This window comes from Eulemur rufifrons, chromosome 7, assembly GCF_041146395.1.
Source record: "Eulemur rufifrons isolate Redbay chromosome 7, OSU_ERuf_1, whole genome shotgun sequence".
Lineage (NCBI taxonomy): Eukaryota > Metazoa > Chordata > Mammalia > Primates > Lemuridae > Eulemur > Eulemur rufifrons.
In genome coordinates, this window is record NC_090989.1 from 47,406,921 (window position 1) to 47,425,877 (window position 18,957).

The following is an 18,957-nucleotide window of genomic DNA, read 5'->3' on the forward strand; positions in this document are numbered from 1 at the left end:
CTCAAGTAGTTGGGACTACAGGCATGCGCCACCGTGCCTGGCTAATTTTTTCTATATATTTTCAGTTGTCCAGCTAATTTCTTTCTATTTTTTAGTAGAGATGGGGGTCTCGCTCTTGCTCAGGCTGCTTTTGAACTCCTGAGCTCAAAAAATCACATACCAACAAAATAATGTATTTTGGTCTGTTGCCCAATACCTTTTTAATTTCTAAGTTCAAAGTCGTAAGAAAAATTTCCCATGAAAAAATTAACACGTTTCTATCTAACATTTTAAATCATTATACCATTTTTAAATCACTTTAAACCATTTTTTTTCAAAGATATGACTCATGTTTATTGGAAAATACCATAAGACAAAAAGAAAATAAGAAACTAAAAAAAAATCACTTATAATCCTACTGTTGAGAATGGGCAGGTAATTTCATTATTTTGCTTTTACCTCTAACCTTTAGATATATACATACACACACTCCACAGAACAATTTAATCAAATTAAACAGACAGTTTTACAAGATGAAAAAGTTCTAGAGACCTATTACATGACAGTGTGAATGTAGTTACTACTACTGAACTGTATACTCAAGAAACTGTTAAGGAACTCGTATATACTGTTGGTAGGAATGTTAATTAGTATAGTCATTATGGAAAACAGTATGGAGCATTCTCAAAAAACTAAAAATAGAACTACCATGCGATCCAGAAATCCCAATATTGGGTATTTATCCAAAGGAAATCACCATATTAAAGAGATAGCTGAACCTCCATGTTTACTGCAGCATCATTCACAATAGCTAAGACATAAACCAACCTAAATGTCCACCAAGAGATGAATGGATATAGAAAATGTGGTATATATGCCATACATACACAACGGACTACTATTCAGTCATAACAAAACAATGAAATCTTGCCATTTGTGGCAATATGAATGAAGCTTGGAGGACATTATGTTAAATGAAATTAGTCAAGCACAGAAAGATAAATATTATATCACATGTTCTCACTCATATGTGGATGCTAAAAAAATTGAGCTCATAGAAATAGAGAGTAGAATTATCGTTATATAGTGCTCTACAGCACTGTAGGGTAAATATGGCTAATAGTAATCTATTGTGTATGTTCAAAATGCTAGAGGAGAGGATTTTGAATGTTCCAAACACAAAGAAATGACAAATGTTTGAGGTGATAGATATCCTAATTACCTTCATTTGATCATTACATATTGTAGACATGTATCAAAATACCATTCTGTACCCCATAAATATGTACGATTATTACGTGTCAACTAAAAATAAAAGGAAAAAAATAGTTAAGAGGATAAACTTTATATGTTTTTTAAACCACAATTTAAGAATTTTCAAAATCCTCCCCTCATCTTGAAATGGACAATTATCATAAATGGAAAAATTATGACAGGGACTTTACTTGCAGGAGTAAGGCAGACCAAGATACCTTCCCTGATTGACCCACTTACATAATTTTTTTTTTTTTTTGGCAACACAGTCTCTCTCTGTCACCCCCAGCTAGAATGCACTGGCATCATTATAGCTCACTGCACCCTCAAACTTCTGGGCTCAAGCGATCCTCCTGCCTCAGCCTCCCGGGTAGGGGGGACTACAGGCATGTGCCACTATGCTTGGCTAATTTTTTCTATATGTATTTTTAGTTGTCCATATAATTTCTATTTTTTTAATAGAGACGGGGTCTCGCTTTTGCTCAGGCTGGTCTCGAACTCCTGACCTCGAGTGATCCTCCTGCCTCGGCCTCCCAGAGTGCTAGGATTACAGGCGTGAGCCACCGCGCCCCGCCTCAGGCTGGTCTTGAACCCCTGAGCTCAAGATATTCTCCTGCCTTGGCCTCCCAGAGTTCTACAATATAGGCATGAGCCGCTGCACCTGGCCAATAAATATATTTTAAAACATTTAAAATATACTCAGTGCCACGGCACTGAGAAGAGGTACAATGGAGAAATCTTCCCTTAATATCCATGACCACAAACAAGGCTTCATTTGGTGTTTTTTTTTTTGTTGTTGTTGAATATACAGCACTATAACACTGAAACAAACCATGAGCTAGTGTTTAAAGTTGTTCTAGATTAAGTAATACCCTAATACCTAAGGAATCAAATGTTTTACCTGTTGAAAACATCTTTAACTCAGGACTCAAAGATTTTCCACAAAGTTCTAAAGAAGATGATTTTATTATACATAGATTAAAAAAAAAAACAAGGCACCATAAATAAGAGCTAGAAGAAACAAATAGCCCAAATCAAGTCTACAAAGATTTTAAGTATTGTTCTCATAAGGTATAGAAAATAAAGAATGGGTGGCACATAGTAAACAAAAATTATAAAAAATAGCTCCCCAAAGAGGGAGATAAAAAAAAAAAAACACTAAACCAAACCTCTAAAAATGGAAAACAAATTGGAATAAAAACCTCAGTAGATGAATTTCATAGCAAATTACACATAGCTAGAGTAAACCAGAACTTTCCAGAATAAATTACAAAGAAATAAAAACATATAAAAATTAAGAGACAGAAGATAAAGCAAGAATGACCATCTAATTTGAGTTTCACAAGGTAGAAGAGGCCGGTCGCAGTGGCTCATGACTGTATAATCCTAGCATTTTGTGAGGCCAAGGTGGGAGGACTGCTTGAGCTCTGGAGTTCGAGACCAGCCTGAGCAAGAATGAGTCCTCATCTCTACTAAAAATAGAAAAAATTAGCCGGGTGTGGTGGCATTTGCCTGTAGTTCCAGCTACTCAGGAGGCTGAGGCAGGAGGATCACCTGAGCCCAGGAGTTTGAGGTTGCAGTGAGCTATGATGATGCCACTGCACTCTAGCTGGAGTGACAGAGCAAGACTCTGTCTGAAAATAAAAATAAAAATAAAAAAAGGTAGAAGAGAGAATGAAATAGGCAATTTTTGAAATAGGTAAATTTTGGCTGAGAATTTTTCTCAGCTGATGAAAGACATCAATCCACATATTCAGGAAGTCCAACAATTTCTATGCAGGATAGTTAGAAGTCAAAGATTCTCATACTAGATTAAAAACAAAATCCAAAAATACAATGTTTAATGAGACATATAAAACATAAAGATACAAAGAGGTTGAATATAAAAGATGAAACAAAGATATCCCTAGGCAAATAGTAGCCAAAATATTATTCACATAGCTATATTAATAGTAGCCAAAAATAGACTTTAAAGTAGAAAGTATCACTAAAGAGGGTCATTACATCATAAAGGATGTTTTATCATAAATCCATAATTCTAAATGTATAATCATGTAATAACATAGCCTCAAGATACATCAAACAAAAATTGAAGAAACTCTGAGAAATAGATAAATGTATCACACTAGTTAATATTCAAAAGCACCTCCCTCTCAGTAACTGATAGATCAAGCACAGAAAATAATCAGTAAATAGAAGAATTAACAGTAAACAAGCTTCATCTAATACTGAACAGTGCATCCCAGTAAAATTTATAAGCCTAATTCTTAAATTGCATTATACTCACAGAAAAAAAAAAAAAAAAAGTTTGTCCAAATAAAGGAGGAAGATAATAAAAAGAGTAGAAATTAATGAAAGAAAACAATATTTGTTCTTCAAGAAAAATTAATCAAAGCTTAATAATCCATAAAAAGAATTATCAGATGTCCATTAAGAGGCTGAGCAGACACCACTGACTGCCTTCTATTGAGTATTTTACCACTATGTAAAAATTAACTTATAGAAAACTAATAGCAAATGCAAATGAACTCTGAACAACTGAGACGTTATTTCTATCAGAGTAGAAAAGATAATCCCCAAACTTACAGCCTATTATCCCAGGATATTAGTCAGTTTTATAGCTGTTAGTAAATTCATTTAAATATTCCTCTGGCCAAAAAACATCATAACTATTTTCTTCAAAATTCTATTAGAAGCAGTTTTAACATCGTAGTGGTTTCCTCAATCAATGATTTAAATAAAATCTTAGACTACATTTGCATGATAGGTTTTTAATATTAAAAAAACAGTTACGCTTTCGCACAGGGGTCAGGAAAGTTTTTCCGTAAAAAGCCAGAGACCAAATATTTTATGCTTTGTGGGTCATATGGCTTGTGATGCAACTATTCAATTCTGTCTTTGTAAGCTCCAAAGCAGCCACACATGACATGTAAATGAATGGGTGAAGCTGTGTTCCAATAAAACTTCATTTACAAAAACAGGTGCTGTAGTTTGCTAACTCCTGTTTTAGCAGGACTAAAAATAATGTCTGTAAACCTCTAGTAAGAAAGATTTAAAAAATAAGAATTTTTTCATTAAAATTATCAAGAATAAAAGAAATATATCTACAGTTACTGGAGACATTTAGAAGAGGACACTATGAAAAATTTTGTGCCAATAAACTTGAAAATTTAGATGAAATGGACAAATTCCTACAAAAATATAGCTTCCGGCCGGGCGCGGTGGCTCACGCCTGTAATCCTAGCACTCTGGGAGGCCGAGGTGGGCGGATCGTTTGAGCTCAGGAGTTCGAGACCAGCCTGAGCAAGAGCGAGACCCCATCTCTACTAAAAATAGAAAGAAATTATACAGACAGCTAAATATATATATAGAAAAAAAAATTAGCCGGGCATGGTGGCGCATGCCTGTAGTCCCAGCTACTCGGGAGGCTGAGGCAGGAGGATTGCTTGAGCCCAGGAGTTTGAGGTTGCTGTGAGCTAAGCTGACGCCACGGCACTCACGCTAGCCTGGGCAACAGAGTGAGACTCTGTCTCAAAAAAAAAAAATATATAGCTTCCTATAAATTAAGATAAAGTAGAAAATCTAAACAATTCCATAACCTTTAAACTTTTTAAAGTAGTAGTTAAAAAATCTTACCCCAAAGTCTACTACAGGTCCAGGCAATTTTAGCCACAATTTTACCACACGTTCAAGAAACAAATAATTCCAATCTTATAGTAACTATTTTAGTATACATAACAATTAGTGGGAACACACATTTTACAAGTCTGGAACTCATCAAAATCAGACAGAAACAATGTGAAAAAGGAAAACTACTCATGACTACAGATGCAAACATTCTAAACTGTATTAGCAAACCAAATGGTAACTTATACAATGGGATACATCATGACTAAACTGGATTTATCTCAGGAATGACAAAGTGGCTTAACATTAAAAAAAAATCAATGTAATTTCCTACATTAATAGAAGGAGAAAAATAAAGATGGTTTCAAGTGATACAGAAAAATTATGTGAGAAGTCAACATCCATTTCAGAGGGAATTTCCTTAATGCTAAACATTTACCAAATAACATACTTAATGGTTTGAATAGAAAAAAAAAAATTAAGCATCTTCTTCAGAACTAGGGATAAGTGAACCCTCTATCACCATTTCTACTCAATTGCCTTTTTTTTTTTGAGGTCCTGGCCAGCACGGTAAAGCAAGAACAAAAGATCAGAATATAAGGATTGGAAAGGGAGAAACAAAACCATTACTATTTGCAGATAATATATTTGTTTTATGCAGAAAATGATAAAGAATCTAAAAATGTTTGAATGGATAAGGGAATTAAGTAATATTACTGTATATGCAATGAGTATATACCAAAAATAAATTAGAAACTATACAATTTTAAGAAGGAAGAAAATCGTAATAGTACCAAAACGTATAAAGCACCTTGGGATAAATCTAACAAAAGACATGTAAGACTTTTACAGATAAATCCCTAAAAGTTTATTAATTCAATGTAATCCCTATCAAAATGCATTTTTTTTAGAAGTCAACAAGCTGATTTTAGTCTATATGTAAGAGCAAAGGGTTAGGAATAGCTAAGACCCACCTGAATAATAAAAGGTGGGCGACTTTCCTTATTATTATAATGCTAAAGGAATCAAGAACAAATGATAATAATGTAGGAAGAGACAAACAGAAATCTTTTGTAACAGAATGAGCACGGTCCATGGGTGGGAAGACGATGAAGTTTTCACTACCTGGTTCTAAGACAAGTAATGATCGACACAAGAAAAATAACTGAACACCTATCTCACACCAACAAAAGTAAATTCCAAATAGATTAAAAATTAAATGTAAAATAAAAACTATGAAACTTTAAAGAGACAAATTATGAAAATACCTTTATGATTTGGCACAGGGAAGAATTTTTTAAGCATAAACAACAAAAAGGAAAACAGTGATGAATTCAACTACATTAACTGGAAAATTAAGAAACAGATATACATTATATCATTGTTTTTTATACTTCACATATATTTTACAAATACTTAATATTTAAATCAAACATATTCTAAAAATAATGTCTTTTTCACCTGTGATTGGCTTACAGCATATTTGATGAACAATAAATAACAATAAGCACATAGAAGGAAGAATAAATGAAGTATTTTGTTGGGATACTAGAATGCTGTGCTGCCATTATTTCAGGCAGCCATTTCTTTTCATTTGCTATAAGCTGTTAAGCCGAAAAGAGCAACACTCACGCTCTCTCTTTCTGCTTCAGATGCATGAACTATAGGGGAAAAAAATTCCAAAGCTAACACATCAAACGACTATACCTATAATGAGTTTTATTATTCAGATGGCTCAGTATAAGACATATTTTCTCCTGTGTTACCAAACCCAGAAAAAAATACCACTGATCTAGAATGTAACGCAACTCTAAGCTACAAAAAGTTTTTGCTCACCAATGTATCCCCAGAGCTTAGGCTAATTCCTTGCACACAGTGTATGTTTAATAAATATTCTTCATAGAGAGAAAGCTATGGCTTCATATAAACATAAAGCTAAAGAAAAATGTATGTATTTGTCTTTGCAGAAAAGGTGAGCTTAAAAAATAAAGGGTTCTGTGGTTAAATGGTTAAGTATTTATATATCTGGGTAAAGTCACTTTTCTGTTTGGGAAAATGAAAACAATCATTTCATAAAGTGACGTCAGTAATTCAAAGATTACATCAAATTTATATTATCAGGAAATGTATAAGTTACTTTAATTCTAACTAAATTTTCATTTGTTGACTCATAAGCCAATATATAAATTCTAACGAGGCCAAAAGAAAAGTCAAACTATTCATTCACAGTAATAAAAAAACTCACCTGGAATTTTGATTTTTCTACAGTGACAGTTTGATTATTGAACTTAATGAATTCTAATGCTTAATCTTAAACAAAAACAACACACAACCAATTTTTATTTATTTATATTTATTTTTAGAGATAGGATCTCATTATGTTCCCCAGGATGGAGGGCAGTGGCTATTCACTGGTACCATCATTGCACACAACAGTCTAGAATTCCTGACTTCAAGAGATTCTTCTATCTCAGACTCCTGAGTAGCTGGGACTATAGGCATGCATCACTGCACCTAGCCTAAACACTCAATTTTTAAATATTATATTCATTCAGTAAAACCACACTGATGCAGTTGTGGATTTCTTTCAAACCACTTCTAACAGTTTACATCCCAGAAATAATTTTTCTGCTATAACAGAAGAAATGACAAGTCTTTTCCATAACTCTCCCACGGAAACCCTGCTAAAAAGAACCTTTTTGATTGAGCTTAGTTTGCTGCTATATAAGAGGGCTTCTCCTACTTTAGCATAAATTCTGACTTTGGAAGACACCCCTTCTAGAATGTAGTTATAACCAAAAAGCAAGAGTAATAGAAAATTCTTACCAGAAAGATCCACCACAGCCTCATGACTGGAAACAGCTCCTTTCTCGATAAAAAGATCTCGAAAATATTCGCTATTAGCTGACAAAACAGATTTATGAGCTTTGTACTCTTCTCCTTCAATTAACAAAGTAACATCACAGAACTGGTTGGAAAGTCTCTGTTCATTCAGCTGTTTTAAGACAGCCTGACAATGTTTTGGAGAAGTACGTCTTACCACTCCTTTGGTGTCAACCTACCAAAAGAAGTTTGAGATCAAGAATTGTATTATATATCATCTGTATTTTTTACCCTTAACAAGGCTTCGAAACAAGACACGCTAAAGGATTCCCTTTGAACAGATATGAAGAAATAATCTGATATTCTTTGTTACCTGTGTATTTAAATAAAAAGATATGTTGTCCCCACTTTTTCCTGCTATGTTCACTCTACTTGACCTAATGAAAACCTGTATCTCTCTTCTGGCTGTCTATTCTTACCAGTCAGAAATGTGATGATGCATGAAACTGAAGCAGGCAAAAAACAAAGAATTAGCCAGATTAACTTTATCTTGCTGCATGATCTAGAGACTGCTTCTAGAAATGTATTCTCTTCACCTGCACCAATATATCATTACAAAAGAAAGGAGGAGGAATAATTAACATTAAACCAACAGGTAACTAAGTTCATTCTGAAGAAAAGAAATAACAGGAACATGTATGATAAATGAAGAGGCAGTATAGCTTATACAGCAACATCCTACATTACCCATTTTGTCTGATTCAATAAGATCTACTTCAGGTCTATACCTCCTTAAATCTTCAATGTCATTGCCAATAGTCAAGCAGTCTTAATGGTCTGAGAAAAATAAAAGTCATCAAGACTGCAAATACTATTACACTAATAGCAACGAACGTTAAAGCTGAATGGAAAGTACCACTTACAAATACAAGTTCATGTCTGGATACTGGCTTCTTTTTTGAAGGCTTGGAGGCTGTAGTTGGAGGTGAAGTAAAGTTGCTCAGGTCATCTTCTGATTCATTACTTTCTTCTCCAGATTCAAGGTCTAGTCCCAATTCTTCCAACATTTCTGAAGCATCTGATATTGGACGGGAGCGATCCAGTTTCTCCTGGCATTTGCTACACTGTTTAATATAATCTTTGACTTGTTTTAATATACCTACAATGAAAATAAAAATTATCAATTTAAATATAATACTGTTCCTAATGGAAAATTGAAGAATATGGCATCTTAAAGTAAATAAAAAAATTGAAAAATATAGCATTATTTAGTCTGTATACACTAATGTATGTTCAAATATCTATGTGCAGACACACTTATGTCCTGTAAAGCTGTGGTCCCTAACCTCTGGGTGGTCCAAAGTCTGTTAGGGACTGGGCTGTAGGGCTCCGCCCACAACCCCCTCCAACCTGTAGAAAAACTGTCTTCCATGAAACCGGTCCCTGGTACCAAAAAGGTTGGGGACCACTGTTGTATGTGGAGTGAGTTCTTTAGAATGTAAAATATATTTTCAAAGACATAAGGTTACAAATGATGATTCATTTCCACACTGAGGTTCGCTGTCTTGTTGCTGCTTCCTAGTTATTCATTTCCCCTACCATAAGATGATTATATAGCCTCACCCTTTTACATATGAGATGAAAAGTATTAATTCATACAATAGAAACTATATGAAACTGCCAGGCCGGGCGTGGTGGCTCACGCCTGTAATCCTAGCACTCTGGGAGGCCGAGGTGGGCGGATCGTTTGAGCTCAGGAGTTCGAGACCAGCCTGAGCAAGAGCGAGACCCCATCTCTACTAAAAATAGAAAGAAATTATATGGACAGCTAAAAATATATATAGAAAAAATTAGCCGGGCATGGTGGCTCATGCCTGTAGTCCCAGCTACTCGGGAGGCTGAGACAGGAGGATCGCTTGAGCTCAGGAGTTTGAGGTTGCTGTGAGCTAGGCTGACGCCACAGCACTCACTCTAGCCTGGGCAACAAAGTGAGACTCTGTCTCAAAAAAAAAAAAAAGAAACTGCCAATATTCAACTGTTTTTGAATTTTTTTTTTTTTTTTTTTAAGACAGAGTCTCACTCTGTTGCCCAGGCTAGAGTGCTGTGGCGTCAGCTTAGTGCACAGCAACCTCAAACTCCTGGGCTCGAGCAATCCTTCTGCCTCAGCCTCCCGAGTAGCTGGGACTACAGGCATGCGCCACCATGCCCGGCTAATTTTTTCTATATATATTTTTAGTTGTCCAGCTAATTTCTTTCTATTTTTAGTAGAGATGGGGTCTCACTCTTGCTCAGGCTGGTCTCGAACTCCTGAGCTCAAACGATCACCCACCTCAGCCTCCCAGAGTGCTGGAATTACAGGCATGAGCCACCGCGCCCAGCCTATTCAACTGTTTTTGACCTACATAAATAACAATTTAATATGGCTCAAGTGAATACTTCTCCACCCCACTGTCGGCAGGCTTGACCATGCAATTTGCTTTGGCCAATGGAACATGAATGGATATGGCGGTGTGTATGGCCATGTCTGAACATAAATCTTTTATTTTTTTATTTTATTTTATTTTATTTTTTTTGGAGACAGAGTCTTGCTCTGTTGCCTGGGCTAGAGTACCGTGGCATCAGCCTAGCTCACAGCAACCTCAAACTCCTGGGCTCAAGCAATCCTTCTGCCTCAGTCTCCAAGTAGCTGGGACTACAGACACGCACCATCATGCCCGGCTAATTTTTTTCTATATATTTTTAGTAGTCCAGCTAATTTCTATTTTTAGTAGAGACGGGTCTCACTCTTGCTCAGGCTGGTCTTGAACTCCTGACCTCAAGCGATCCTCTGCCTTGGCCTCCCAGAGTGCTAGGATTACTATAGGCCTGAGCCACTGAGCCTGGCCTGAACATAAGTCTTAAGGGTGTTTCAACCCATTCTCTGATCTTTATCTCCTCTCCCAAAGAACAGCATGTCCCAGACGGATACTATCCTTTAACCTGAATTGCAGATGAAAAAAGCTGAAGCCAATCTGTAGCCTAGAACAGGACTATTACCAAAACTTATAATAATCAGATTTTGGCCAGGTACGGTGGCTCACATCTATAATCCCAGCACTTTCAGAGGCCGAGGAGGAAAGGTTGCTTGAGGCCAGCACTTGAAGAACAGCCTGGCAATATAGCAAGACCGCACCTCTAAAAAATATTTAAAAATTAGCTGGGCATGGTGGTGCTTGCCTGTAGTCCCAGCTACCTGGGAAGCTGAGGCAGACAGGAGGATTGCCTGAGCCCAGGCGTTGGAGGTTGCAGTGAACTATAATCAGGCCACTGCACTCCATCCTGGGTGACACAGTGAGATCCTGACAAAATAAAATAATAAAATATATTTTGTTTTTGAAAGTTATGAAATTTTAGGGTTGTGTGAAATAACAGCATGTATAATCTAACAAAAGTTGATTGTACACAGGCCACTCACAAAAGCCTACTTTGGATTTTAACTTCTAGCTCAGCATGCTGGGGTAGGAGTAAGGGGGAAGGGGAGGAAGGCTTTATATACATACACACCTGCTATCATCCTAGTAAGGCAAGAACAATTAATTCCCATTCTATAGAAGAGAACTAAACCCTAAGAGGTATGTAACTTGTCCAAAGTCACATCTAGTAAAATGGCAGAGCCAGGCCTCCAGAACCCATGTGATTTTCTGTATGTTAAGATACACAGGAACATGTTTGCTCATCCTTATGGCAGAAACTTGTCCCCCCCACTGCCTCCAAATAAATACAAATGAAAAAGTTTATTATTAACTAAAATGATACAGAGGTATGTTATTCCTGCAAAGAGTTCTAATATGTCAAATTGCACCAAGTTCCTTATACTCTCAATCTTCAGAAAGTACTCAAGCAAAATTCCCAAATTGTTTATGTCCTACACTTATTATAAAAGTATACACTGAAGTAATAAATTAAAAAAATTAAATTTTAGGTATATACAATGGGCATTATCATATGAGAAACTCTGACTTCTACCATAAAGAAACCTGTTTAACCTAGGCATTTGCCAAATTTATTGGTTCAAAGAAGACTTATTTTGGAAGGATTCAATAATGGGTCAGGGTTAAATAAAACTTATATAAGTAAAGCATTTACATGTACCCACTTTAGAGACCAACAGAAGTTATATTCTATTGTCTGAAAATATTAAAGTCAGTAACAAATCTATTTCTGTATGAGGTATAGTAACAGGTTTAAACAAATCAATAAAAAGGCAGAATAGATATACATTTTATATACAGTTAAAAGTAAATAGGATGATAAATTTCTGGAGATGAATAATGGTGATGGTTGCCCAACAATGTACTTAATGCCACTGAAATGTACACCTGAAATGTTAAATTGTGTTTGTATATTTTACCAAAATAAAACAGAATAAATGAGTATGTGAGAGGGAAATGAAATATGTAAACAAATACGTATTTGTGTGTACGTATATGTGTATATGTGTGTGTGCATATAGCGCTAGAGTGCAGTGGTGTCATCATAGCTCACTACAACCTCAAACACCTAGACTCAAAGCTATCCTCCTGCCTCAGCCTCCCCAGGAGCTGGGACTACAGGTGCACACCACCAAGCCCAGCTAATTTTTCTTTTTTTTTTTTTTTTTTGTAAAGACGGGGTCTTGCTCTTGCTCAGGCTGGTCTCAAACTCCTGACCTCAAGCGATCCTCCTGTCTCGGCTTCCCAGAGTGCTAGTATTTATTACACAGGTAAGCCATTGTGACCAGCCTATTTAAGTATATTTATTTTATTTTATTTATTTATTTATTTTAATATGGAACGCTTCACGAATTTGCGTGTCATCCTTGCGCAGGGGCCATGCTAATCTTCTCTGTATCGTTCCAATTTTAGTATATGTGCTGCCGAAGCGAGCACTAAGTATATTTCTAAGTGAGAAATACATTTAGAAAATAAGGAGTACTGCTATGGAAATTCCCACGTCCAAAATAAACAAGGACAAGATGAATCAGTTTTTCCTAGTTAATCTTGGATGTATTTATTTATTTTTAAGAAGCAGGGTCTTACTCTATTGCCTGGGCTGAAGTGCAGTGGTGCAATCATTGCTCATTGCAACCTTGAACTTCTGGGCTCAAGTAACCCTCCCACCCCAACCTCCTGAGCAGCTAGGACCACAGGCGTACACCACCACATCTGGCTTATTTATTTTTATTTTCATAGAAATAGGGTCTTGCTATATTGCCCAGGCTGGTCTTGAACTTCAGACCTTAAATGATCCTCCCACCTTGGCCTCCCAAAAGTGCTTGGATTACAGGCCACTGCATCTGGCCTTTTTAGATGTATTTCTGTGCATTTTATGATTCTACATATTAAGTATACTCTGGATACAACAGAGGTTTGATTAAAGTATTAACTGGCCGAGTTCAAATGGTATTGGAGAAACTACACAGAAAGCATTTGAACAAAGATGAAAAATAAATAAAAACTGCAGAAGAAATAATACAAATGTACAATAATCAACTGTCTCAAAAATCACCTTAGTATCACGGTTTATATCTTTTAAGTCAAGTGTTACTGTTTTGATGGGATCATCTTAAATATAGTTTTAGGGATTCAGAAATTTAGACCTCCTTAGTTCATCCAGAGTTGTGACTGATTCAAATTAACGACGCAAAAGATACTAATGTGTAAAAACAGTTACTTTACTATTTTAAGAGTGGGGAAATACTGCAAGAGGTTGAAATTATTTATGCAGAAAAGTGATTCACTAACTAGCTCTGTGACCATGGCGCCAAGTCACTGAACCTCTCACCTCTCTAAACCTCTTTGTGATCAACTGTAAAATGGAGATACAATATTATACTTACCTAATACCATGTAAATGCTATGTAAATAGTTGTTATAGTGTATCATTTAGGGAATAATGACAAGAAAAGAAAGTCTTTTCATGTTCATTACAGAAACAAGCATTCTTTTTTATACTTTCCATCTGTGATTGGTTGAATCCACGATATGGGAAACTCACAAATATGGAGGGCCAACTGTATATGCTTCTGCATTCCATCTATTGTCACATAAAATGTCATGTAGCTTCTAAAAAAGTACTGTAGTGATGGTTCTGACTTATGATGGTCTGATATACAGTATTTTCATTTTATGATGGTGTAAAAGCAATTCTTATTCAGTAGAAGCTGTACTTCAAGTACCCATACAATCATTCTGTTTTTCTCTTCAGCATAGCATTCAACAAATTACATGAGATACAACGTTCACCACTTTACGCTAAAATAGGTTTTGCGTGAAATGGGCCCAACTGTAGGCTAAGGTAAGTGCTTTGAGCACATTTAAAGTAGGCTAGGCTAAACTAGGATGTAGATTAGGTGTATTAAATGAATTTTCGACTTAACGATATACATAACCCCATCGTAAATTCAGAGAATGAGAGTGAAAAGACAAATAATGCTTTAGCTTTATAATGAAAGTAGTTTTAACCTTGTGGATACTCTGAAAGGATCTCAGGGGGCTCCCTCTTCCGGAGGTTCTTGCACGTTAACAACAGCTGCTCTAGATATTTAAGGATTTTGAATTTCTGCATAACTACAAATATATCTTTCACTTTTAAATTACGTTAACATAAACATCATCTCAGTGTTTTTCTGTCTTTTAAGGCTCTGCATGCTTAAAAAAAACACCCCAAACTAGATATCATCCATAGATAATTTACAGCAAGAAAATTCTGAATACTAAGCCCTATACAACATCATATAATAATGGTTAAGAAAAGTGTGAAATCACAAATGTGAGCTGTGTGACCTTTGTTGTATTATTTAATCTCCTGGTGCTTTTAGTTTTTCCTTCTGTAAAACAGAGATATAAATATTTTCACCTCACAAAGTTTTATGAAGATTAAATGAAAACAAAGTAGTTGCACAAAACTATGTGTGCATGTAAAAGGGTAACCAATGTTACCTGTATTTCCCAATAAAGCAATTATGCAAAAAAAAAAAAGAAAAAAAAAAACCTAAAGAGAAAAACCAATGTTACCTATAGTTATGTTAATAATTATCTTTAATATGTCCTAAAGTATTAAAACTGAGACATTTGTTCAACCAAACAGTATCAGATCAAACCAATCCTAACAAAATACAGCGATTACCCCATATTTTACTCTTCATAGTTGTGTCTCCTTAGAGGAATTTAATTCAAGTATTGGTTTAAACCAGAAAATGAATTAAAAGAAAGCATTTAAGAAAAATCTAGAACCGGACTGCTTTTGAAAACACAAAAGAATTCTCCAAGGCCGGGCGCGGTGGCTCACGCCTGTAATCCTAGCACTCTGGGAAGCAGAGGCAGGTGGATGGCTCGAGGTCAGGAGTTCGAGACCAGCCTGAGCAAGAGCGAGACCCCCATCTCTACTAAAAATAGAAAGAAATTAGCCAAACAACTAAAACTATATAGAAAAAATTAGCTGGGCATGGTGGCACATGCCTGTAGTCCCACCTACTCTGGAGGCTGAGGCAGTAGGATCGCTTAAGCCCAGGAGTTTGAGGTTGCTGTGAGCTAGGCTGATGCCACGGCACTCACTCTACCCGGGGCAACACAGTGAGACTCTGTCTCAAAAAAAAATAATAATAAAAATAAATAAAATAAATAAATTCTCCAAGGAACAAAAGGACCGTCAAACAGTTCGTAAATGAATAGGCTTGATGATAAAGTTTATAAACCAACAGGAACTTTAGAAACTGTTCAGTAGCCTACTATCTATATTCACAGATTAAGTAACCAAGACCCATGAATTAATTTCTCTGCAGCCATACAGAGTGTGGCAGAATCATTCCTAACAAAACTTCTTCTTATATGGGCCTGTAAGCTGCTAATTCTAAACCGAGCAGTGTGATTATTCGTCCACTTTGTGGAGAGTTAAGCAGACGGTTAAGCAACCAAAGGCACTTGCTCTCCTTCCCTAAACTAGTTCCCAAGGAGCCAAGAAACTTCAGAGCTGTATTTCCTGACAAAAAATGTCACGGTAAACCATTTTTCTTCTGGGTGTATACAGCGCCTCAGAGTTCCCAAAGCGCTTTTCACTGTATCAGGAGAAAGAATATTAAAACATTCAGAATTAGGAGTAACTTATCCTTTACGTTTAATTTTTGGTGTAAAAACGAGGTTCAAGACGAATGTTCACACAACCACTCCATATTACTTCTGCATGTAACTGTATTCCTCGCGCCCAAGTAGCAGAATTTGAGGGATACGGGCGAGGGGATGCAGAGAACCTCAAAGCTGCTCCTCAAGACCGGAGCCCGGCTTTGGGCGAACGAACTGTCCCTCCCCCAAACCGTCCGCACAAACAAGCCGCGCCTCCTCGGCCGCCTGCTAGAAGCTTCCTCCTGAGGAACGCGGTAACTGGCTCAAGGGCCGCGTAAGAAAGTGGGCCTGGCGCAGCTCAGGCGTCGGCCCCTCCCCGCCGCTGGCCCGGCCCCCGGGGAAGCCCCCTTGGCCCCACCCAGAGCCAGGGCCCGCCCCCAGTTCCCCTGGCCTCCTTCCTGTGGGAAGTGCGGCTCCCTTCGCGTCCCCCACCCTCTTGACTCCGCCTGGCAGCCGCTGCGCAGCCCAGCGCTAGCTGCCCGGCAAGGGGCGTCCGGGACCCTTGAATTCGTGAGTGCGCAATCAGGCCCCGCCAGCAAGCCTTGCGCCGGCAACAAGCCGCCGACCCGCCCTCTCGCCGCGGGCCAAGTCGTACCTCGCCACCAGTACGTCTTGGATAAGTCGTGCCAGGTCTGATGCCGGGTGTGGTGAGTGCCGCCCGGACCCAGGTGCGCCGCCTCGATGAGGTCCCGGCGCCGCTCCGGCTGCAGCACCACCTCTAGCTCCGCGAAGGTCTTGCGGTGCCGCTGCCGCCGCTGGTAATACAAAGTCCCGTCGCGCACCACGTAGCAAGCGGCAGCCTTGCGGATTTTACGCTTGACATTGCCCTCGGTGCCCGGGGCGTACGGCTCGCTCTCGTTTGTCAGGTAGCGCAGGATGGCCCGGTAGCTCTCCTCGCTTGACATCGCGGACGGCGGCACTGAGGGCGCCTGTCAGTGGCAGAGGAGGAAAAGAGCGCACCACCTCCAGGCGGATGCAACAGCACCGTAGGGAGGAACGGCTGCGCCTCTGGCGAGCGCTCTTAGACGGTGCTCGCAACACGAAGAGAGAACGGACGAGTCGGTAACCAGGGGGAACTGCACTTCTCAAGCGCGCGGGATCCACTGGCGACTGACAAAATGGCTGCTGCACCACCGGAAGTGACGCAAGTCAAGGGCGGGGACTGAGCCCTGATTGGAGCGTACTCGTTTTTTGGCTTGATGGAGCCGATAGAGTGACGTGAGGAATGCGGACGGACATTTTGGAAGTGGGTAGGCCCTTCCTGGGAAATCGAGGGTCTTTGGGCAGACATCTTAAGTCCTGGCAGTTTCCCTTTTCATTTTTCCCTTCTTTCCCACGCTAAGGAGCCACGTGTAGGAGGAGCCGGTGGGCAGTTGTGATGTCATTGGAGACACCCCAGGGGGTAAAGGAGTCTGTTTTTCCGTCTACCTTCTGAGACGCCAGACATCATAAAATAATCAGATTTTGAGGCTACTGTGAAAATGTTAGTCTTTGAACCCAGCAGCAAAGACAGCCCTATAGAAATTTAGGTTCCAGTTAACTAGCATTGTAAAATCTTAAGTCGTTCAATGATAGGAGTTATAGTTCCTAAACTTATCTGCTAGGTCCCAACTACCCAAGGAATAGTCGGGATTTTTCTGGAATGAGTAGCATAGTGAGGATTTTCTACAAAGGGCAATCATGTTGTAAAGGGGTGGGAAGGACTAACTAGTACCATCTTCTTAAAGCTTCATTTGCATGTATTTCTATATAAACGTAGGGGAAAGCGTTTTCCATTTTACACCCAATATGTTAAGAGCACAAGAGGCCAAGCCGACTAGAATTGCATTTCCCAATGTGCGCTAAGGTTTCTAATTCAGATATTTAACTGGCAGTCTGGAGCAGCGACCCGGGCGACCCTTCCCTGGGCTGAATCTGCAGTCTTTAAAAGAGCCCCAGACCAAGCATACTCTGTGGCGAGTGGGGTCAGACACTAATGCCGCTTTGCTGAAGCCGGAAAATTTCAGGCTTCCGCGCCCAAGGACTCTGGTTGCAAACACTGCCAACGCTCCCGTTTCCCACCAGGTAGTCTACAGTCTCTGGATGAGGCTCTTTGTCCCTTGTGGAGGCAGGTGAGGGGCAGACAACAGGTGAATACAGCAGACTCAAAAACAGAATGATGCATCCAGGCTCCATGGTTTTTGGGGCGCGCGCGCACACACTAATTCCTAGAGGGCCCAGAATCACAAGGAAATCACTGAAAGATTCCAGGTGTAGGGACTTGAACTCCCAAGGCCCAGAGAAAAAACAAAACTACCAGGCCTAGGATCTACTTTGGCTCAATCAATTTGCAGACTTTACGATCATAGCTGAAGAGGGAGGCATTAAAATGCGTGGTTGCCTCTCTCCACTAGTGGAGTGGGGCACTCAGAGAAGCCTAAATCCACCCTGTAAGGAGCTGGTCAACGTGTTGGGCCAGCCCCACCACTGGTTTCTGTTACCATGTTGATTCCTTTTAAAACTGAATTTAACATCAAGTGAGTAGATTTAAGTATAATTTAAAGCAAACAATACAGGTAGGAGTATACTGGCAAGAGTGGAAGTGACAAATACCACTTAAGAAAAGCTAAGTGAAAAAACATTTCTCCACCCAGTTGTTTCTGCCAAAACACAAGGCGTGAAAGCACTGAGAACCCCACTAATGCCTGGATTCCTCTTGGGACTAATAGAAAAATGTTTTCATTAAATGTTTCCTCGGTGGTCAGATTGTATTCCTGAGCAAAGCTAAAACTTGCTATACTATGAAAACGGGGACTTAGTATTTACTTCCTTCTGGGCCACAGGCTACCTAGGACTCAAGGATAATCAGAATCAGCAGTTACACTTTATTAAATGCCAACATTTAAACAAGAAAATACTTTTATTATGTCCAAAAATTAGCATTCATAGCTCTGCATCCAAGTTGGATATTTTCATTAGTTATTTTAAGCTTTCCTTGTTCACAGTGAAATTTTACTTTCCCTGTAATTTCATAAATAAAACATTGTCATTGCAATAAAAAAAGATTTTTTCCCCAAGCAAAATCTTAGGTTTTGACCTCCTGAGCAAAAGCCCGCACATTTCTTATATTGATTTTTACATATTTCAACTTTCGGGT

The 18,957-nt window shown here is 38.5% G+C and overlaps 1 protein-coding gene and 1 non-coding gene across 2 annotated transcripts in view; both read right to left on the reverse strand.

The window, feature by feature from the left end:
- The window catches only part of ZBTB11 (zinc finger and BTB domain containing 11), a 28,849-nt gene extending 10,339 nt beyond the window's left edge, over window positions 1-18,510 (reverse strand). Inside the window, exons 1-3 of the mRNA XM_069472561.1 lie at window positions 16,417-18,510; window positions 8,607-8,842; window positions 7,687-7,918 (exon numbers count right to left, since the gene is read on the reverse strand). Coding sequence (XP_069328662.1) covers window positions 7,687-7,918; window positions 8,607-8,842; window positions 16,417-16,726 — 778 coding nt within the window. The 5' untranslated portion in view covers window positions 16,727-18,510. The remainder of the gene's footprint in view (window positions 1-7,686; window positions 7,919-8,606; window positions 8,843-16,416) is intronic.
- LOC138388742 (U6 spliceosomal RNA) lies at window positions 12,484-12,590 on the reverse strand. The gene has a single exon (XR_011234233.1). It is a non-coding gene; the product is annotated as a U6 spliceosomal RNA (small nuclear RNA).
- Window positions 18,511-18,957: the final 447 nt, after the last annotated feature.